The following is a 23,552-nucleotide window of genomic DNA, read 5'->3' as shown; positions in this document are numbered from 1 at the left end:
ATTCATCAGGTTAAGATCTATCGGCCCTTAAATTCTCAAGTTGCTGCCCATGAATTGGTAATTGTAAGGACATATCACAGTGTTTGGTTATTATCTTAAATATTATTATAGATGGAGAAAAACTGTAAAAAGCAATAGTGTTCAGCAAAGTAAGATCTACAAATAAGTCAACATGGCAAAAATGGTCAATTGACCTCTCTAGAAGTTATCTACCTTTATAGTCATTTTTTTTACAATTTTTTATGAATTTTTGTTATCTTAATCAAAAACCTTCTGAGCTAAAAAGAATTAAACTTAAGTCACAATTTTCGGTAGTGTTTTTTGATTGAAAAATGTATCGATGACACTGTCATCCAACCAAAATGGCTGCCATGGCTAAAAATAGAACATAAGGCTTCACTTTATAGATGTCTACGGAAAAATTATTTGAAAACAATTTCAAATGGTCAGAACTTGAACACCAATTTAAAATGATAACAGGTCTTAAGTAACTATTGCAAGACTGCACTGGGATTAACTGCTTTTAATTTAATTACTGGTCCAAATTTAACCACTTGGCGACACAGGCTCTACAGTCTAATTTTTGTATTGTTATGAATCACAGTTGATGACCCAACTCAGTTAAGACCCATCTAAATTGCATTTAATAATTGATAAATTCAACAACACTTACCGTTATTTTGATGATATTTTTTCGTAAATTAATCAAGAATTTTCTAAATATATTGCTGAAATTTACTCAAAGGAACTTATTTTAAATAAATCAAATTTAAACGGGAATAATTGTCCTTTCTTAGATTTAGACATTTCGGTTTTACAGGGAAAACTCCACACTAAAATTTACGACAAAAGGGACAATTTTTTGTTCCCTATTCTTAATTTTCCCTTTTTGGTTGGTGACAGTCTTACAGGGTTTAAATTTCACAACTAGTTCGCTATGCCAGTGTCTGCTGTGACATTTTTGATTTTGACAAATGTAATATAAGGTAAATTATTAAGCCAGGGATTTTGTAATAAATTACTTAAAACCATTACTACATTTTTCCATAGATATAAAGATTTGGTTTTGAAGTTTGGTTGTACCTGTAGAAAATGTATTCCAAACAGAATGGCACATCGTGATTTTTACGGAAAAGTTGTTTACCGTGCCCTAGTAAACTTATCGATCCTTGAAAAAAAACTTATTCTAAAAGGTTACTAATTCAACACTATAATTAAATCATTGGATACCATAGCTTGTTTACCTTTTTCTTGTGTATTTGTTATCTAATCTGGTTTTCTTTTAAGAATTTGTAAACTGGAGTTTTTCTTTGCTTTGTGTAGTCTTTGAATGATTGATTATTGTTTGCTTAATTTCTAGTGGCATTTGTTACCTATTACATGTAGTCTGTTTCTATATGTGTGTTGGCATTTGTTTTTGTTGCAGTTCAGTGTTTCTGTTGTTCTGTCGAATTTTTTTGCTTAATCAAATTAAGAATATTGAATATTGAACAGTGATATACTACAGTAACTGTTGTCTTTATTTGGCCTTTGTACATGGTTTTGTCTGTTTTTTTAGATCTGTCTTGTTTTTCTGTTTCTATCTCCTGCTTTCAGGAAAAATGAAACAAATGAAATGTCAGTACTCGAAAGAAAAACCCCCTGGATGTAGAGTGCAATGGATTCATTCATTTTCTTTACTACATGTACCAATTTTTGTGGATTGAGGAAAAATTATACATTTCAATTCATAGTTTTGCAAAAGTCAGCTACAAGCATACTGAAAATTTGTACTTCTTTGAACATGTCAATTTTTGGTTTATCTTTACGCTGGAAAATTGAGAAATCATAATAAATCCACAGAGTGTTTGGGTTAGGCTTAAAATTACGTAAATAATCAAAACAAAGTAGAATAAATATATTTAATGAGTCAACATTTTGGATTTTGTATAAAAGTGAAATTTTTAAGACAAAAATAGTCTGATGTAGATACATCTTTTCATGGAAACCATTCATAAACAAACATACTAATCTGTTAAGTTACTCTCTTACAATGTTAAAATAATTGTTCCCATAAGTACACCACATTTAAAAGTACCACTGAAAGAATAATATCTAACTGAACAATCTACATACTGCTGTTGGTAACAAAATCTGATTGTAAAAATACAACGTATTGTATTTTCGTAATTTTATGGAAATTTCAAGTCAAGCATATAGGAAATTTATACCTTGTTGAACTTTGAATATTCAGAATTGTCTTTTATTTACAAAATCCTTGATAATTGGAACCCAGCCAATAATATTTAATTCACATTAGCTAGATTTCACTCTCACCACACGATTGATAAAGTTTCTACTATTTGCTGGTGAGAGACCTGTAAAATCAAGGTTATTAGAATATCTGTCAATTCGCCTATTCAGAATCTAATGCATTCTGGGTAATATTTTCAAAAATGTACCCCATAACATTGTGATTGGTTTAAAACGTTCTAAACAATGGAAATTCAACCAATGATGTAACGTTATTTTCATTTTGGTGTACGAACAATAATATTACCCATAGTCCTTTAGATTCTGAAAAGACGAATTACAAAGTACAAAATGGACTACTTACTAATTAGATAACTCCATCACTGCCTCCCCATAAGTCATGAAAAGTACAATTCATTGATATTTTATCAGAAAATGAACTGTCAATGATATTTTTAAATGCAGTGCATGATGTATATTAGTAACAATACATGAATTTCCCCAAAAATGAAATTTTGTATAACATAAAAACAGCACAAAATCTAAAATCCAGTAATTCGATTTTAATTTATTCTCAAAATAAGATATTTGATGCATTATTTGGTAAATTTTCCAAGGTAGGTCACAGGTTCAAAGATCAGAATTTTTATCACAAATAAAGGTTATTAGTTGATTTTATTGTGAATCTTCATCAATAAATTAACACTATATTATACTAAAATATAGTATACTAAAACATGTGAGATCATTTGAGAAATATTACTTATAAAAATATTTCTCATATGGCCTTGCACGTAATATTGTTCTATATTCTCACTGAAAATCAATTGCACAATTTTTAAAAAGAATTCTCTCAGAACCTTATACATGTACTGTAAATTAAGAAATTGTTTCAAAGCTTTTACTAATGGTAATAATGCAACACTTTTGTGCTCACTTATAAAAGATTAAGCTCAAATTCATAATTTAAGTAGCTAATTTCCTTCACAAATTTTTTGCAATCTCTTAATTAGATTACGCATTTTCACTAGTACTCTGAGGTTTTGCAAAAATATAACCAATGAAGAACTCAGATCAAAGAAATAAGCGTTCATTATAAAAAGATAATCGAGTGGTCAGAAAATTATAAATCGACTAAGAATTACAGAAAACAAATATGAAAGTCTGTTCACTAGTTAGACATACATAAAAACAATTTACGATTTGTCTTTCAGTTAAAAAAAACCCAAGAGGTCATAATAAACAAACAAAACAACATAAACAATGCTTTGAAAATCTAAGCTTCAATTGCTTTTGTAATACATGTACAATCTTTCAGTCTAGAAAACAACCCACTTTCGCATCTTCCAATCAGGAGGAAAATTGGTTTTTTTTATCTTTCATTCTAAAAAAAAAACGAAACATTTTCTTATCTTTACATCCAAACTCCAATAAAATTACTATTGATTCATAATTATTCATTTGATACCAATTTTGTTGGATAACCTGGGTATTGTTGAACGTTTAACAAAGCATAAAATGTAAATTGGCTTGTTTGCAGACTGTCAAAACCACCCATGAAAATAAAATCTTACCAACATATGTCATAATTGCAAGAGACAGTTATTCAATAGCATTTTCCTCCAAAACCAGTTATACCATAAACAATATGAACAGTTTTATATCAAATTTGTTTGCCTGGGCTTTACAAAAGGGGGAAACAAGCATTTTAATATTTACAGCAACAATATTCAGTACCATAATATACCATTAAATGCGGAGACCCTTCATCAGTGTAATCAAATCCACAACTCAAAATTCATTATTAAAACATAATTAGTCACCCAATAAAACTGCAGATATTTTGTTTATGTGATGAATATCATACTTTGTGATTTGATGTGCACATCTAATATTAGCAGGGATACATGGAAGTATACTGTAAATTCTGAACTATTTGTGTGAAGTTTTTATTATTGCAAAGTTTTCAATGGGACAGTTTCGCAATAACAAAAACATGGAATTAAATTATTTTCTGCATTTTTTGTAAGCATTTTTTTCTAAAATTGTATAAAATAACTATTTAACCAACAAAAAAGTCGTGCAATAATTTCTAAATTTTCAGTATTTTCATTTAAATGTAAATCAACTTATTGCCCCTTTTAAAATGACAATACATTTTCACTTCGATCAAGACAAAATACACAAGGTATGCCGAAGAAGAGATTTCTTAGTAAAAAAACAAAGGACCATGCACTCATGAGCTTGATAATAATAAAAACTTAACAAACCTACTTTTATTTCCTCACTCACCTCAAAAATACTCAATCTCAAGTTGAAGTTCAAAGGAAAATCAACTACTGTAAACTAACTGATTTTTGTAAGGGATTTAATTTTGCAACTTTTGCTTATAGGAAAACAACATCTATATAAATTGTTTTAAATACAATAAATGTATGTCTTCCATTGTGAAAAGATAACAACAAAATTTTGAAAATCTAGAAAAATCTAGAAAATAGAAATATACTTTCCCCTAAAAAAAGTTGGTTTACAATATACAATAATCATGTATTTTGATACAAAATGTAAGAAATTAAGAAAATCTCCATATAGGATAAATAGAACTTCAACTTAAGTTTAATATGTTTGTTTTTCACAAATTTCAAATTTGTCAAACATAACAAAACATGAAAAATAACAATTCCGTGTATTTTTTAATTGTAAAAAAACCCAAAGAATTCAACCATCAAGACCAGAAGTGTCTGTCTTTCATATATAATCAGGTCAACTGGCACAAAGTTTATGTCAGTCGTAGTAAACTCCAATGATATGAAAATAGTTTTTTATCAAGCTCTCATCCATACTCCCAAAGAATCAGTTATACATCCCTCAGTCACACAGCACATCGTCCTAATTATATCATTCATCACGAGAAATGATCCATCTGTAACCCATTATAAACTGTCTTAACTGTATCTTGGTTTAATATAGTTTTGATACCTACAAATAAAATAAATAATTAATATAAATAATAAATATAAATCTCAATTCTAGGATAAAAGGTCAGTTCATATTGTTATTGTCTATGTCTAGTGTCTTTGAAGTTGGGTTCATGTGGCATAGTCTACAGTTTCTATGTGGTGTTTTGTAGACTTTTTGTCAATCAGTCATTTTGTTTTTTACTATGTTTTTGTCAATCTCTTCAACTTATTAATTTTTATTGTCCCTGTGATTCATCCCCCTTTATTCAGTAACTAGCGTTTCCTTAGCTTGTGATTGAAAAGTGCCTAAACTGATGTAAAAATATTCTAATCAAATTTTCCATCACTGATGAAACTACTAATTTGCTTTCAATGTACTGTGTATTCTAGTCTTAGCAGTTGTTTGTTAGTTTTATGTTTAACCCACTTTCAGTTTCCTCCTTATGGTGAAAGGGAGGCGGAAGACTAATAACCAGAGGGAATTATCAACCTTATCAGTAAACATGGCAATCCATGACATTCAGATCACAAGAATTAAGAAGCTGTACATGAACTATAGTTGTTAAATACTAAAGTTATTTTTTCTCATGTAGAAACTTATCTCATTAGCAATCATACCACATTTTCTTATCTTTGTAGAGAATGCACTTAAAATATATATATAGATTTACCTTCTATTTGTTCATAAGTAAGTGTTATATCTACAAACCCATATAGAAACAGGGATGGGCACGATTACTGTCAAATGTAATCGATTACTAATCAATTACATGAAGGATTTTGGTGTAATCTATTAATAACTCATAGGCAATCATACCACATTTTCTTATCTTTGTATAGAATGCACTTGAAATTTCTATAAACATACCTTCTATTTGTTCATTAGTAAGTGTTCCCTTAGGGAAATCAATATCAAAAGTCACAAATAAGGATCCTTTTACGTTGTTATTTTCATAATTAGGCATCCCCTCGTGTGATTTTCTCATCCTGGCTCCTGGCCAAGTTATTTTATCTCTCTTTATATTTACCTAAAAGAATACATAAATTATAAGTAAAACTAATAACATGATAAAATTGAGAATAAAAATGAGGAATGTGTCATTTAGAGTCAACAACCCGACTTAAGAGTAAAAAAACAACCCAAGGCCATCAATGGGTCTTCAAATTAGCTAGAAAACCCTGCACAGGGGATGGTAAAACCATGAAAACATGTAAAAAGATGGGTTTCTATTAATAAGAATTAAATTAAATATAGATATCCTTCTAAAATTCATTATTTACTATAAAAGCAGCATATTTTTTCTTCACTTTAACCAGAAAATTAGTCTTTTTCATACTGAGGAAAGTGAAGAGAGATTTCCAGGTTTGATGAATATCTGTTTCTAGTATCTGTAAACAGGCAAAAGGACACACAAGCCAATCTTTTATAAATAACCTACCATATGATTATCTAAATGTTTTATTTCCATTTCAAAACCTGTCAGTGCATCAGCTAGTGATACAGTTACATTAGTAAACAAGTCGTCTCCCCTTCTCTCAAATTGTCTATGTCTGAAAAAAAAAAGATTAGAAATAATAGAATTGTTTGTTATTGAGTTTATATTTGCCAATTATTTATCAAAACTATTCATGTTGAAACCCTAATAAAAGGCAATTGTAGAATTAAGTTGTCTCCCCTTTTTTCAAATTATCTTTGAGTAAAAATAGAACTATATAGTGTTACAAAACTTGTCTATTTTAAAATAGTCCAGTTGTTGTTGTTTGTTGATGTGGTTCATAAATGTTTCTCGTTTCCTGCTTTTTTTTATATATAGATAAGACCATTGGTTTTACACTAAAAAATTTTAGAGCCCTTTATAGATTGTTGTTTGGTGTGAGCCAAAGTTCCATGTTGAAGACATTACCTTGACCTATAATGTTTTACTTTTACAAATTGTTATTTGGATACAGAGTTGTCTCATTGGCACCCATACCACATATTATTATAACTGTCTATCTACTGACATTAGAATACAGGTATCCAAGATTAAGAAAAAATAAATTAAATTGTACTTACTTAATTTGTTTGATTTTAAATCTTAAATCTCCAGGTTCCCCATCTATATGTGGCTCACCTAAAAAACAGAAATAAGTGGGTGGAGTTATAACAACAAGATATTCCATTCAAATGGACGCAAGACTGGAGGTAAAAGGCCTATTCCATTAAAATGGATGTGGGAGGGTAGGAAAGGAATTTCAAAATCTCCAACAACCAATAACCAGTCAGGGATAATAACTCTATACTAGACTATAGCATGTGTTATTACAGATACTTTCATGAGTTGTCTACTCTTAAATCCTTAAATTTACTTAATCTGTAATAACATATGTTTGTTATTTGTAAAACATATCATTTTAATTTTTAGTGGGCTCTAGGGAACTCTTAAAACATTGCGCAGAAACAAAATGCATAGCCTTGAAAACTAATTGTTTATTTAGATTAATACATTTTTCATTAACCATGGTAACTCAATGAGACGAGGCTTTTGAGTGATTGACTTAGCTGTAACAACAAGGCTAAGTTATTAAAGCATGTAACTTATTATATGAGACACTTGGGAATTACTGGAAAACTTGCACAGAACCTCATTACATGCTCTGGTCATTATTTCTTACAATAAATTAAAATATATTGTAATTAAGCATGATCTATTTCTGGGCAAATGTTTTGAAGTGATGTAGAGAAGCTGAAATGACACCCTTTAGTTGTTACAGGCATATTTTTTCTGTAATAACATAGGTATGCTATGTATGATTGGCAAACTATGAACTTTTACATTTCACTATAACATCTTATCAATGATTGAATGTAATGTCAGCCATGTAGTTGAGAGGAAAAATAAAGAACTGAAGAAGGCCATTGGCCGAAACGTCTTGAAAAATTGGTTTATCTAAACAATTATATAAAGTATGTTCCCTATTGGAATTTTGAAAACAAGGAAACTATGAACTGTTACATCTTTCCATAGTTACGTATACATAAAGACAATGGTAATATCAATAGAACTTCTATACTATAAATTTTAACAATTAATAATGTATAGTGTCCCTTTGAAACATGTAAGATACATATGTTATCACAGTTCTTTGATTTTTTTTATCCACGATAACAAATGAATGTTATTTTTCTCTAATAACCCTATAGAGTTATAATCTTTAAAATAACCTCTATTGTAAATTCTTGATATACTGTAGATTAATTTATTTTTGTGTTTTCCAAAAATCACAGATGAAATATGTTTATGTTTATATTTGTTTCATTGTTTTATCAAAGTCTACATACATGCCTAAGGAAAGTTTTCACTTCATATTGAATATTTGATATAGTATGGATTTTGCTCTTTGTTGAAGGTCATATGGTGGCATATGGTTGATACATACACATCATTTGTTCCTCTGATAATTGCAATGTTCTCCCCTGATATTTCATTTAGGATCCTTGTAAACATGGAAATTTGAAATACAATCTTGAATCTTGAAATTATAGCATCACATCCATAACCCAATTCATCAGGAAACTAATTTAGATAGCTTCACATTCAAGAAATATAGTATCAGAATACCATCATGCTAAAAGGCCCTTGGGAAAACACTGGTTGTCTCATTGCAACCATACAAAATCTCCAATTGTTTTATTTAATCTTATATTGAAGTGTTATTCCTATAAACAAAAGTGTTTCAGCACCATTCACTCTCAGCAGTAAACTTCATACTATGGATTCATTAATATTTGTTGGATACCAATTTTTGGTGGAAACAAATTAAAATGTTCAACAAATGACAAATTTTCTATAGGCTTTGCATGAAGAGATTGCCTAAACCACGAAAACAAATTAAAATGTTCAACAAATGACAAATTTTCTATAGGCTTTGCATGAAGAGATTGCCAATACCACGAAAACAAATTAAAATGTTCAACAAATGACAAATTTTCTATAGGCTTTGTATGAAGAGATTGCCTAAACCACGAAAACAAATTAAAATGTTCAACAAATGACAAATTTTCTATAGGCTTTGTATGAAGAGATTGCCTAAACCAGGAAAACAAATTAAAATGTTCAACAAATGACAAATTTTCTATAGGCTTTGCATGAAGAGATTGCCTAAACCACGAAAACAAATTAAAATGTTCAACAAATGACAAATTTTCTATAGGCTTTGCATGAAGAGATTGCCTAAACCAGGAAAACAAATTAAAATGTTCAACAAATGACAAATTTTCCATAGGCTTTGTATGAAGAGATTGCCTAAACCACGAAAACAAATTAAAATGTTCAACAAATGACAAATTTTCTATAGGCTTTGTATGAAGAGATTGCCTAAACCACGAAAACAAATTAAAATGTTCAACAAATGACAAATTTTCTATAGGCTTTGTATGAAGAGATTGCCTAAACCACGAAAACAAATTAAAATGTTCAACAAATGACAAATTTTCTATAGGCTTTGTATGAAGAGATTGCCTAAACCACGAAAACAAATTAAAATGTTCAACAAATGACAAATTTTCTATAGGCTTTGTATGAAGAGATTGCCTAAACCTCGAAAACAAATCAAAATGTTCAACAAATGACAAATTTTCTATAGGCTTTGTATGAAGAGATTGCCTAAACCACGAAAACAAATTAAAATGTTCAACAAATGACAAATTTTCTATAGGCTTTGTATGAAGAGATTGCCTAAACCAAGAAATCAAATATCCATGAAAATACAAGTTTTCATTAATCCATGAAAATTGATACCCACGAAAATAAATGAATCCACAGTATCTTAACCTGTATACTGTAAATAGGTTGTTTACCTTCAGCTACAAATGGGTATTCTTGTCCGTCTCTCATTCCAGGTTCTATTTCTACTTCTAATACCTTCTCTTCTGGTACCATTCTAAGAGGAAATAACATACTCATTATTAATTGTCTTATGCTTTAGTAAATTTTATAATATGGGTGGTTTGGGTATCAAAAAAGTGCCTCCCATGTCCTATGCATCTAAATCTGGAACAATATCTAAACAGCAAATTAGCAAGAATGTGTCTATAGTAAATGGATGCCCAACTCTCACTTTCATTTTCTATGTTTAATGGATTGGGCCAAAAACATAATGTAGTTTAATTTATAACAGGAAATTAAGAGAACTGCTCATGCTTCCCAAACCTATTTTTCAACTACGGGTATACTTCAATTATTATCACAAATTCTTTAAAGAAATATGTCTACGAGCCTATGGTTGTCTTTCATTTATTTTTTTAGTAAATTGTATTGTTATAAATTAGGCCACTAGTTTTTCTCGTTTGAGTTGTTTCACATTGAGGGTTTTTATAGCTGACTTTCCATTACAGTTTTTTCTCAATGTTGAAGGCTGTACAGTGATCTATAACCTGCATCATTTGAATTCTGGTAAATCATTGTCTCCTTGGCAATCTTACCCCATCTCCTTATTTTGAAATAATAACTTACTTGACATTAGGACAGTCATCACAGACCTGCTGTTGTGTCATCTGGAATCGACCAGGACCTAATGACTGGGTTACCATTTCTGTTCTACAATTACATTTTCTGGTTCCCTTGGCTGGTTTGGCTACTGGTTTATACCTTATAATCTATAAAATGTAAAATCAATTACACTACACTTACTTCAATAAGACAGAAATATATTTGCTGTATCATTTGTAACAATAATTGTTAAAAAATTTAAAGAATGTTGATCTTTTATCAGAAACAATCAGAATTGGAGGAGGGGAGATAATCAGAAACACTTGACAATATTTTGAATTATCTCCCTTGAACTATTATCCTAATAATTTTCTGTTTTACAGGAAGTGTCTTTAAGGAGGCACAATATATTATTGGAATTCAATAAGGTTAATACTGTGTAATCTTATTTTTTTTTGGGTGAATACCTGTACTAGTTTTTCCTTGTGCATTTACATATACAGTGTATACATTATTCATGTTTCTTTGCTTGAGTGTTTCTATAAAGTGCCAATTAGTTATCTTTATCAAATAAACTAATTGTTTTTTCTTCTTCTGTTCATACAAAAGTTGGACAAACTTTTATTAAACTATAACTCATGTAAATTTTGTCATCGCCATTGTGGTAAATTAACATACCTCAATAAAATTTCCATTATATAATTCTTCTAAAGTGACATCTAGGTTCATAGTAACATCTCCTCCTTTTGGAATCTCTCTGTCTTTTTCCTGGCCTCCAAATCCAAAACCAAAATCAAAACCACCGAAAAAACTGAAAAATAAATAAACATATGTCAGACATTTGTTAATATTTCTTAAAAAGTATCTATGTTTATATTAACTAGGAGACTGGAAGGATTTTTCTATTTTGTACCATAACAGCTGTTCAGTTTATCCCAAGTCCTTATTTTAATGTTTAAATCATCTTGAAGAAATGAAATAATATTTTCTATTAATTTCCTTCTTTAACCATGGTAACATCAAAAGTAAATGGTATGAATGCAAATTAAATAGTTCCACCAAACGATGTGTACATTGCAACTGTAGGTCACCGTATGGCCTTCACAAATAAGCAACATTGCTAGACAGATGTAATGCCTAGTCTTGATGTCATATGACACAATCACAATCACCTAACTATCATGCAAAATGAAACTATAAATTTCTATTCTCTTAAGGTCTTTAAAAAAAGAAAATAACATACAACCATGGCAAAATAAGCTTAATTAACAGAAGCCAGGCACTTTCCACCTACCAATGAAACAAAATCTGGTAAAAAACTCCAGTGGGGAGGTTATTTAAATTTCTATAAAACAGAAAATGTATAAAATCAAAAATATATGTAAATGGGTTTTTCTAAAATTCTAAGTTCAGACATGTCAGAAACTGAAAGTAGTATTATTTTTCTGGAGAAAAAAAAACTTTGCTCATAAAAAAATGTTTTCCTGAAAAATATAATTTTAGAAAGGGTCATTTTGAACGAGTTCAATTTCATGGATTCCTTTCAAAGGGGTTGATACTAACACAAGATAACTTTATACATTAGACCGAAAGAATGCAACTTGAAATTTCTACTTTGGATAGATGTAAAATATTATGTTATACAAATTTTAAAACGTATTTTTGACTCCAAAATTTATGAGAAGAGGAGAGGGGGTAATTCTATCAAATGAAATGAATGAATATATTAATTTACCAGCACTTAAGATGTTGTTACACCTTCAACATTGTTCAATGTTAGGATTGAGGGTCTTCTAAATTTAATTTACTTATATACCAATCATTTTTACAAATTAGTCAAAATCTAAAGGAGACTAGAAGGGCTGACTTATTACTATAGTAAGCAAATTAAGCAAATTCTGCTCTACTTAAACACATGTCAAGCTGCTCGTGGTAAATTCTGAAAGCAAAAAACCTATTCATAAAACAGACAGCCAGGTTAAAAATCAATCTACTGCAAGTAGAGAAAAACATTCATCTTTAATTTATCAATCTTCATCAGTTGAAAATACAATGACTTAATATGTGTCCAAGCATACATAAACACCTTCAATTTATTCACGTTCTCATCATGTCATTGGTATGTTCTAGACATGCTAGTTTTGGATTTTATGGAGTTGAAAATTTGATACTCACAAAATATTTAACTCATTCTACTACGCATTTGATTCAAAGCATACTGAGACTTTATAAGTACTTTTTCATTTTATTTTTCACCAAAAAAACATACTCTAAGTAATGTTCATGCACTGATTTGTAACTACACTACAATCCTTCGTCCCTTCTTACTGTTTTACTTTTACTTTTCGTCCCCTCCTGTGAAATAATTATTATGCATATCTATCATGTACTATAAAGTAATGGTTATATCAGAATTAAAGCGCAATATATGGAGGGGGAGGCTAAAAGGACCTCATATGAAAATGTTAGTAGTGGGTTTACAAAACAACTTTTAAGGAAAATGATACATTAAATTCTATTTCTTATCAAAAAGAATGGAATCCTACGCCTTCCCTCTACATTTAATTTTGGAATTGCTCACATTACATCACAAACAAAGATGGCATATTATTGTAGATAATCATTTAAAGTGCAAACACACACATAATCATCTATCAACTTTACATTTCCTCACCACTGGGATGAAAATTTAACATACTAGTATTTGAAGGTAAAGTTTTGAAAATGGGCCAAAATGAAGTTGAAAATTTCTGAAACCTTGCTTCTATATTTGAAATGATCATTTGTACATGGTTACAAAAGAGTTAGAAGACACATTAAGCTTGAATAAAATTTGGACCCTGTTTTGTGCCAAGTTAAGCTAGTTGTGCTTCTTTCTGTTCTTCAGTGCTATTTAGTCAGACAGTTTGTATTGGTGCATTAAACCAGAGTGCCCAGAGAGAACCAAATCCTTATGGTAGGAATACTGATAATCCTATACAATTAATATTGGAGTCAAATGCATCTGCCCTGTGCCAGATTATAATTTACAACATCAGTGTAGAATGGTAGACAGGCTAATGGTGTAATACATAACACCAGTCTTCACCCTGAACCACAGGCCCAGCAGCCCAGGCTTGTAAAACTGTCTTTGGCCTGTAAAAATCATAACTACATGCCAACAGAATCAAACAATATTTTTTCTCCAAAACAAAGAGTTCCGGGCCTGTAGATTTAAAAGTAAATCATGAAGAGTAGTACATCACAGCCATGTATCAATTTACCTAGAGAAAGGATCACCACTCATGTCTCCTTTTTTTAAGCCTTCTTCTCCATGCTTGTCATAAATCTTTCTCTTTTCTGCATCAGATAAAACCTGCAAAACAAAATTAATTGGAGATGTACAATTAGAAATATTCCAATAACAATGAATGTGGTATTGTGGGAAGGATATCAGTGATTTTTTTTACTGTGGCATAAAATGTAGGGAATTCAAGGTTGTCAATTCTTATAATATAAAAATAAATATTAGTCATAGAAAGTTTGATGGTTTTGAGAGGGTTTAATAAACTCTGTTGTTTAAAAAGATGTCCTTTCATGTCCAAAATATTTGAAATTATAACTTTATAGAACAATGTAGAAGAGGCATGTTGTCAAAAAAGTATTGTATCATAATTTCTATTTTTTCCAAAGCTACATCATACATGTTTGAATTGTTTTCAAATTAATATGAGTACAAATTTGTTCATTTTTTTTGGTACAGTTTTTAATACTTTACATATATATTTTTAACATTTTTAAAGTAAACCTTATTCATTTTGTTATTTGACATGTTTGAGGAAAAATTAATATTCATTCAGGGAACTTCTCAAAATTTAGTGTGTTGTTTACAAACTGTCATAATTTGCATGATTAGCAGCATACATACCATGCATACCTGAACATGCAGAATGGCATGTTCCAAGTTGCTGGAATTATCTTACTAGTAATACATACCTCGTAAGCAGCTCCAAGGTCCTGGAATTGTTCGTTAGCTTCTTCATCATCGTCTCGCCTTTTGTCAGGATGTAGTTCTTTAGCCATTTTTCTGTAGGCTTTCTTTATCTGGTTAGTTGTAGCACTTTTTGAGACCCCAAGGATCTTGTAAAAATCCCTCCTAAAATAAAACAAGAAAAAAAAAATTATATATCAATCTAATCACCTGGCATGACTAAAGCTTGAGAAAAATATAAGGTACAAAGAATGTTGATCTTGATAAAATACTGAACATACTGAACATACTGAACATGGTGAAGAGCAAGCTGAATTTAATACCTATTACCTTTTAACATGTTGAAAGAAGGCTAATTTTGATTTTTAGTTTGAACCAAAAAACCCTTCTTGATTGTATGATGACATGGTTTACATCAATCAGTCAATAGACCACTTTCATGGTCATCCATCACCGGAAAAAACTCGTCAATTATGCGTGCCTTTTTGACGTCATTTACCAGATAAAGGAGATTGCCTGTATCCCTGCACTATTAATGTTCATCAAGTGTCTGAGTGATCCTCATTCTGCAGGATAAACTAGAAATAATGTTTGTTCCTTAAGTAATTAATCACAATTCCCTAATGACAACAGTGCTGATTGATAATTATATGATCATTCAATTTGCCGAATAATTTATGCAATGTAGCTAGCATCATAGTTTTCCAACCACTTCTTCAACATTGCAATGGAAATGACGACGCCCCTAAACACACAAATAATGTTCACTCAAACCAGAGTTTTTGACGGAAATGCATCAAACTCGAAACTTGTCTATTAACATGATTAACAATTCACTCCAGGTCAACCTGTGTAGAACTCTTTCAGACAACAATTCGACCATGATTAAATGATTTAGCATAATATCTTCCATAGAATTGAGAAGTGAAACCAGAAATGTTTCAAAGTGACGTAAACCCTGACCTAACAGGAAAAAACATACCAAGACAAATCCACAACCTTCAGGAACTTCATTTTTTTACATAAATAAGGCTGTTAGTTTTCTCGTTTGGATTGTTTTACATTGTCTTATCAGGGCCTCTTATAGCTGACTATGCGGTATGGGCTATGCTCATTGTTGAAGGCAGAGTACAGTGACCTATAGTTGTTAATGTTTGTGTCATTTTGGTCTTTTGTGGATTATGTGGATAGTTGTCTCATTGGCAATCATACCACATCTTCTTTTTTATATTACTAATATTATTAGTCTTAGGATTATCAATTTACCATGTTTACTGAAATGATAAATCAGTGTCAATATTAAAGGATTCTGTAAACAGACCACCAAACAACATGGAACATTGCTTCATAGATAGACCTCTATGTTATGGTACTAGTCTTTCTCTTGGTACTGATATTTATTTGAAACAATTTCATTTGAATACAAAAATAGACTGAAAATACAAATTTCTTCAGTTTTTTCAAGAACCTATAGTTATAATTTGTGCTACAATTTCAAAAAAAATATAATATAAAACCAGAATTATTATTTCAATAAAAACAAAAATCAACCAATCACAGCTCTCCACGCCAAAAAGTTGTCTGCTACAGGGAAGAATAGGTGGAAAATGTATATTTTTCTCAGTAAATGCTTTAAACTGTAAGTAAAAAACACGTGGAAATGGTAATGTGAGTTTCTGGTGTCAATAGACAAAAAATTACGAACCCTCCTAATGTTTGAACGATCAAAATCAACAAAATAGTCAGTGACAAAACTTGTTTCACGCCGAAAGCAGCCATGTTGGATGTTGAACTGGTTACCTATCAAGCCACGTCGTTCCAGTTTTAAATCAGATAATCAGAACCAGTCGAAATAAAATGGTTGATATTGAACTTCCGGTCAAAAATTACAAAGACGCAGTGATATTTTCTCCTAAAAATTACATATTATTGATAAAATATGACCGATACAGACCAGGGAAACCTGTCAACAGATGAGAGCATAACTTCAGGGGATCAACAGAATGAAAACTTAAGGGCTGAATCTAGTATTTCCACAAGTAGCAACGCCATTCACAATCCTTCATCATTGTTGCAATCAAATGAAATACGAACACAAGGTTATTTTACAAATTCATTGCATGATTTTGATAACTCAACAGATAGATAAACAAATAAAATAACTACTTCCATATATACTTTCCTTACCTTCAACGTTACACCTTTATATTTTTTAATTTCATCATCTTTTTTTTACACTCAAAGTTTCAAAGTCAAAGTATCATACACCTTATCGCTATTTGTCTGCCATTACTTGATATCACACAGGTCCTGGTAAAATTTTGATGTCATTTAACAAAATATCTGAAGTGGCTGGTTCAGCCGTGATCAGCAATAAGTTTGTCTGACCATAGTCCAAATAATTATGACGTCTTGAAAGGCTATTATAATTTTTTCTTTGACGCCTTACATCGACGTCATAATGCTGAAGCCACTATTTTCGGTTGGACTTTGAGAGCATATTTTGTTCTCAACTTTGAGACCCAATTTAGCCATCAAATTTTCATTGAAGGCTAAAACAAAATGCATATATAAAAATTCTTACCTTTTATGTGTTTGTTTGTGCAAAATATTTCCAATTAATCCCTACAGAAATAATAATGTAAGGAAAAATTCCATCCGAGGCGGGAACATGTCGACTGCATTTTTTAAAACGTTTGTCTGATTTCCTTTAAGGAGATTATAAAATAATTTTTACATCAAACTCGGTAAAACCCAAATTTCCGGAACCATTGTTTTACATTATCTGGAAATTCAGGTCAGCTAAAATGTACTGAGTTTGGTTCAAAAATATATTTTATACACCTTAAATGAAGCATCTTTATGAGAAATCAGCTGAACGTTTTAATAAAGCAGCAAATTCCTTGTCAAAGTCCAACTGAATATATGAGTTTGGCGTTATGGCGTCGATGTAAGGCGTCAAAGAAAAAAATTATAATAGCCTTTCAAGACGTCATAATTATTTGGACTAGTCTGACCAAAGAGTCTGTTTCACTTAAACTTTTGACCTCATACAAGTATCACTTTTCACTTGGGGCGTCAGATATTTTCTATTATGACGTCAAAAAAGGGACCTTTTGTGATAAAATTGTGATGGCCAGTCCTGCCTCAGGCATTATCTGTAAAAGGTGACAAAGACTGTATGATATATATTTTTTTAATTCTAACATATACCTGATATACATAATTTATAATACATGTACAGCCATTGGACAAAAGTGAGTTCCCAGTCAAAAAAAAATCCTATCATTTCAACTAAAATCAATATTTTTCAAAAAATTATTACGAAGTAACAGTATGAGCGATTTTCATATAGATACCAAAAGATGTAGAAATGTCTGAAGTTTTATTGTTTATTTGGTTATACATGTAGTATTATTCATGCTCATTTTAAATTTCTGACGAGATGAACACAAGAAACAAAAATTCTTGAAAAGTTTGCTATTTTTCTAACCAAATTAAAATCATGGAAAATTGCATTTTTGTTTAACTCATCAGATGATGAAAATGAAACTCAAGAAAAGTATGACTTAATAAACAAATAAACAATAAAACTTTAGACATTTTTACATCTTTAGGTATCTATTTTATAAAAATCACTCATACAGTTATTTCAAAATAATTTTTTGAAAAATATCAATTTTAGTTGAAATGATAGGACTTTTTGGGACTGGGAACTCACTTTTGTCTCATGACTGTATAGTTTACTTCTATTCTGTTAAAAAAAGAAATGGAAATTAACATTTCCAATCTTGGTTCTATTGTTAGTAATTTTAGTTGTTACTTTATTTAAGATTTGACGTCCTATTCAATGTAAACAAAGAAATTTACAGGTAGCAGTTTTACATATCAAAGAATGATTAAAAATGAAATTGGTATTAATTTCCTTGCTACTAGACTACATATAGCTCATCAGAAATATATATTTTACTTCAAGTCTCATGCAAACAAAACCAGGAAAAGGAGGAAGATATCTGTGCAAATGCAGGAAAATAAAATATATATAGCTAGCTGTCAGTCTTTTTGTTGGATGAATGTATATAGGTATCGCCAAGATTTCCCTTTCAATGTACTCCAATATTTGATAATTTTAATTCATGTATGTAATCTTTATAAGTTTACTGCATGCCATGCTACCATTGTTTCTAATTGTCTATTTCTCTCTCAAACTGACATATATGGACCATAATTTGCTATTGGGCTCCGTTTCCTATAACTATAGAAAAGTGATAAAATGTGAATTACTGTAAGAAAAGTTGCAACTACATCTAAAGATGCCATTATTTTTATCAACATACAAGTGTATGCTCCTCTTCCCTAGAATTTTTTTTAAAATATACAAATTTCAAAGATTCTACAACCGTATTTTTGTGTCGTTTCTCGCGTTACTTATTGCTTCCGAAGAGCATAACGCTGACTGATTTATAGATAATCGTCACCGGCAAATTCGTAACTTTTGCTTTCAAATAACAAAGAACATCGACCAATAAGAATAGTGAGAAGAAAATGCCGAGAACTATAGGTATTTATGTAGCAGATGTAAGAACAGTGGCTTGATTTTTGTGTCCGATTTCATAACGCAATTTTTAGATGATGTAATCTGCTTTGTTGTAATAGAATTCTTAAAAACAATATGCAAATATGAACTCTCGCGAGATGTTCAAACAGGTAAATCCGAGATGATTTACATTATTGTTTTGATCTTCGTAATAATTAAGTAAGAAAATTACGTTGTCGTTATGCGTTACATTTCACACGAAACAGAAGTCCAGTTTTTTATTAAAATTGTTTTTGTCCTTAAGTTCTAATCATTTCCAGTCATACATGAAACATGTGACTAACATGTGATAACGCCATTACGGCCGGATGTACGAAATACTATGTCTAAACATTGTTTTTGTTTCCAACGAGATGTTAGCAAACATAATCTGTAGACTTGTTTCGTCTTGTTTCAAACACACTTCGTTTCCCGATAATGACGTGAAGAGTCCTTGGAAAAATCAATCGAAATTACGTCTCTTATCATTGTACCAAGGCTCGTTGGATTGATTTAACTTCAGCAGTAAATATTACTGGATATTTTAGGTGAATAAATATAATTTAATAACAAATACATGTTAATATACCGTTACACTTAGAATGTACAAAGTTGGAATCTCTGTCACAGTTTTTAATTAATATTTTTTATTCATGTTCTGCAAACACTTATCAGAAACGCAATAAACTTGTCAAAAGAGAAGTAAACTTTTACCATGCATGACTTGAAAGGAAGTACTTTATTGATTTTAGCCCACTAAAGTAGGTTAAAATGTGGAAACCATGTAGATGGTGTACAGGTCACAAGTATCACATTGTGCCTATTTTAAAGATTTTAATTCCAAGTTAAAAGTTTTTTTCTTTACTGGATTTAAAGAATGTTACATTGCCAATGATTTGGAATAAATTGTATATAACTGGAATATCAAAACCAAATATAAATACATTTTTTTTGCTTAAACATCAAGATACAACGATTATGGTATCCTGTATCAATGGAGAAAATATGGAAAATTCTGAATAAATTGTACTAATTGTTTTCAAAACAAGCACATATTTAGGAGTTTTATAATACTGTTACATTTAAGATGGATTTTAAGAAAAAGTATACTGTTCAGATTATTTTAAGCAGATTTTGCAATGAAATAAAACTAAAAAAATGCTTTCGGTTTCTTATGGTTTCCTGTCAGGTTTAAAAAAAACTTTAATATAACATTGAAAATAGATTTTAAATATTAACATGAAGCAATTGCAAGTAACACAAGTAATGGTGTTTATTTATGCCTTTTGAATTATATTGTGCAAAATAAAGAAAATAAAGATTGGTTTCCTGTTTGGTTTCATGTCACGTAAATGGTGACTCAAAATGTATTAATTTTTTCTCGAAAAACTCAATTGTTCCATTCATACTATTCTAACACCAACACAACCCACAAAATAAAAGTTAAAATTTTAGAACTTATAAAAAAGGATACAAAAAGAAACCAAAGGCCGAATACCAAATTATGGTCCATATAATTAAACTTTTATATTGTAAATATATATAAGAAGTGCCAATGAGACAACTCTCCATACAAGTCACAATTTGTAAAAGTAAACCATTATAGGTCAAAGAACTGTCTTCAACATGTAACCATAGCTCTACTCTGACATGCCAAACAGCGAGCTTAAACAATGTTTAACATGTTTACATGTACTTTAAAGGGCTAAAAAAAAAAACTAGTGTAAATATCTTTTTCTTTCTATTTTAGCATCATATTCTGCCTCAGTATCTAACAAACCTGCCATTATACAGGCAGGCACTTCAAGACCTAGTCGATCCGCCTTTTCTAGAAATCAAATACTACAAAATACTGTCCCAGAAAGACGGAGCTCCTCGCGATCCATCAAGCGAAAGAAATTTGACGATGAACTTGTAGAAAGTAGCTTATTTAAAACAGAAAGAACGACTAGAATGAAAGTCCCTCCTCCACCCTTTACTGAGAAGGAGAGAATAGAACCAATCGTCAAAATCATTAAAGAAACTCCAGTTGTTATACCCATTGAAAAGAAAAAGGTTTGTTGCACTGTGAAGTTTTTTATGGCGTTTATAATTTATATGAATCGACAAATGATCCTGTATTTATAATTTCAAATGCTTGATTTTGTTGTTTAAGGAAATTCCACCTTCAACATGTTCAACTGACACAAGCAACAAGCCTTTGAGAAATATGTATTTTATTGAACGCATATTCTTGGTTCATGTGTAATAAAGATAAGTACCTCCAGTGAATCCAACATGTATTGTTGTACTATTAATGTGGAAATTAACCTTTTGATTAAGTTTTATATTGTGTTTCTTTTGGTTCATGAAAATTAAATCTTTTAGACCATTTTTTAAAATTTTACCTGTAATATATAATTATTTTGTTTTTGTTTTGTAAGGTACATGTATGACGTTTGAAATATGAGCTTGAAACCATTTATAAAACTTTCGACAACCAGACACCAAAGATGAAAAACTCAGATTCCGCTAACCACTAAAGTGCAGGCACTTTGATTAGGTTACGAATCACCCTTGCTGTCATATAATCATGAAAGAAGCTATAACTATGATATATTTTAGTGTGAATCACTCAAGTCCTACCATCATCCACTGACATTTATATTCTATTTGGTTTTTTACTGAGTCTTGTTGTGTGTTTATTTTCTTCTGTAAACCAGACCCAATCCTTCATCTGTTTAATTTCTTTTTCAGACTTCTAAATCATCATCTGCTGTAAGAAGAGCAAAGAGACAAAAGGTAACCATGTTATATATAGTGGTAGTCTAACCCTAAAGATTTATGATATATTAAACATCATGAGAGTCATTAACTACGGCTAGGGGAAAATAGCAAAACCTCGAATTACTTACCTTAATCTTATTTGTGTTATGTGGGGAGGAGGGGTAAGAGGTAATTGATGATTCAGCTTTAAGGGAAACTATGTGTGCAAAAGAACACATTTATCGGTCAATAAGTAAGATATATAGATATAGACTATAGAGAGAAAAATATTATAAAAAACATTTACATGTATGAAACACTGAAAGGTATCATTGTAGACTTATTAATTTACGTTAGAAAATCATATTTTGCAAATATTACTCAACACATCCTAAATCTTTCCAACTGTATATGGAAATTAAATGTCTGATACCTTGTTATGTTGGGTTATCAAATAATACAAATGAATGCAACATTTAAAAGTAATGATAAATATTGACAACAACACTTCAAATGGTCTGCATATGAAAATGTACATATAAAAAAATATGATATTAGTTTTGTTTGCGTAATATAAAAAAAGTTTCAATCACTGCCTATTTTTTTTCAAAGACTAAGAAATTACCTCCCTATTTGGCTATAGTTTGTGTTGTACACTGTAAAAGAGCAATTTAAGTTAATATCAAATAACTGGAAAATAAACTGAACAGTTTTTACAAAAAATAACATTACATAGAATAGAAATAAATATATTTAAATGTCAGCTGCAACTCATATTTATATGAAGCTTTATATATAATCTATTTTGTATGAAAATATAGATTGCTACTTATTAATATTAAATCAATATCTTTATAACATGTGTGTGGTAGATCAACTTAATATTAACCCAAGTGACCAATGTTCACTCTTATTTATGAAACTAATATTTTAATAATATGCCTACTTTATATTTATGAATGTATTAATGTTGTTATTGCTCTCAAATTTATAGCACCAGACAAGTAGAGATCGTTGCGGTATGGGTTTTGGTCATTGTTGAAAGTTGTATATTGGCCTATAAATCTAAAATTTCTATTAATTAGTCTCTGGTGGAAAGGTGTCTCATTGGCGATCATTTTTTTTATTTTTTTTATAAGCAGAGAACTATTGATATGTTAATTGCATCAGACTTTTTTAAATGTCAAAGTATTGTAAAATGGGAGATAACTCATGTTCATAATATTTACAAAAAATATTGGAATTTACCACAAGTATTGAACATAAAATAAAAAAATATATCCTTGTATCAAAAATTCTAATAGGGAACATTTATTACATTTAATACCAATTTTCAAGTTGTTTCAAACCATCTTAAAAATTTGTTTAATTTATTACTACAATAAATTTTTTTTACCAAAAGGAGACAAAACCATGATTAAAGTCAGAAAATATGGATATGATGATTGCCATTGAAATAAACTCAGAAAATATGGATATGATGATTGCCATTGAAATAAACTCACCATAGATACTAGAATCGAAATTGTGCCAGATTTGCATATGGTCTACAAAGGTTTTAACAGTGATGCTTGAAATAAAAAAAAAAATGAACAGGC

General features: G+C 30.1%; 2 protein-coding genes across 3 annotated transcripts in view; one reads left to right on the top strand and one right to left on the bottom strand.

Moving 5' to 3' along the window:
* Positions 1-1,887: 1,887 nt before the first annotated feature.
* LOC139503603 (dnaJ homolog subfamily B member 11-like) lies at positions 1,888-16,453 on the bottom strand. 2 transcript variants are annotated; one of them, XR_011659141.1, is made up of 11 exons: positions 16,339-16,453; positions 14,639-14,798; positions 13,927-14,018; positions 11,342-11,474; positions 10,688-10,830; positions 10,033-10,115; positions 7,249-7,306; positions 6,632-6,743; positions 6,061-6,220; positions 4,771-5,211; positions 4,314-4,571 (listed from the first exon to the last, which is right to left on the bottom strand). XR_011659141.1 is itself a non-coding variant. In XM_071293413.1 (10 exons), exons 1-10 carry the CDS (start codon positions 16,410-16,412, stop codon positions 5,138-5,140), a joined length of 1,089 nt encoding a protein of 362 aa, XP_071149514.1. In that variant the 5' UTR covers positions 16,413-16,453; the 3' UTR covers positions 1,888-5,137. The 2 variants fall into 2 exon arrangements, 1 of the variants encoding a protein (XP_071149514.1); XM_071293413.1 differs by having other exon boundaries at positions 1,888-5,211.
* LOC139503602 (microspherule protein 1-like) overlaps positions 16,454-23,552 on the top strand; it is a 28,891-nt gene continuing 21,792 nt past the window's right edge. The window contains exons 1-3 of the mRNA XM_071293412.1: positions 16,454-16,732; positions 20,960-21,264; positions 21,946-21,990. Coding sequence (XP_071149513.1) covers positions 16,573-16,732; positions 20,960-21,264; positions 21,946-21,990 — 510 coding nt within the window. The 5' untranslated portion in view covers positions 16,454-16,572. The remainder of the gene's footprint in view (positions 16,733-20,959; positions 21,265-21,945; positions 21,991-23,552) is intronic.

The sequence above is a fragment of the Mytilus edulis genome, chromosome 14 (assembly GCF_963676685.1).
Source record: "Mytilus edulis chromosome 14, xbMytEdul2.2, whole genome shotgun sequence".
Taxonomy (NCBI): domain Eukaryota; kingdom Metazoa; phylum Mollusca; class Bivalvia; order Mytilida; family Mytilidae; genus Mytilus; species Mytilus edulis.
Note: the sequence above shows the minus strand (reverse complement) of the source record. Positions and strands in the feature narration are given on the sequence as shown.

Excerpts from the sequence above, each read along its gene's own strand:
- LOC139503603 (XM_071293413.1), bottom strand. The coding sequence starts at position 16,412 with ATGGCTGCTTTCGGCGTGAAACAAGTTTTGTCACTGACTATTTTGTTG. Across the intron at positions 11,475-13,926 it reads AGTGGTGATCCTTTCTCTAG|TTTTTTCGGTGGTTTTGATT; the intron begins GTAAATTGATAC and ends TTTATTTTTCAG. Across the intron at positions 10,116-10,687 it reads GATGACTGTCCTAATGTCAA|AATGGTACCAGAAGAGAAGG; the intron begins GTAAGTTATTAT and ends ATTTCCTCTTAG.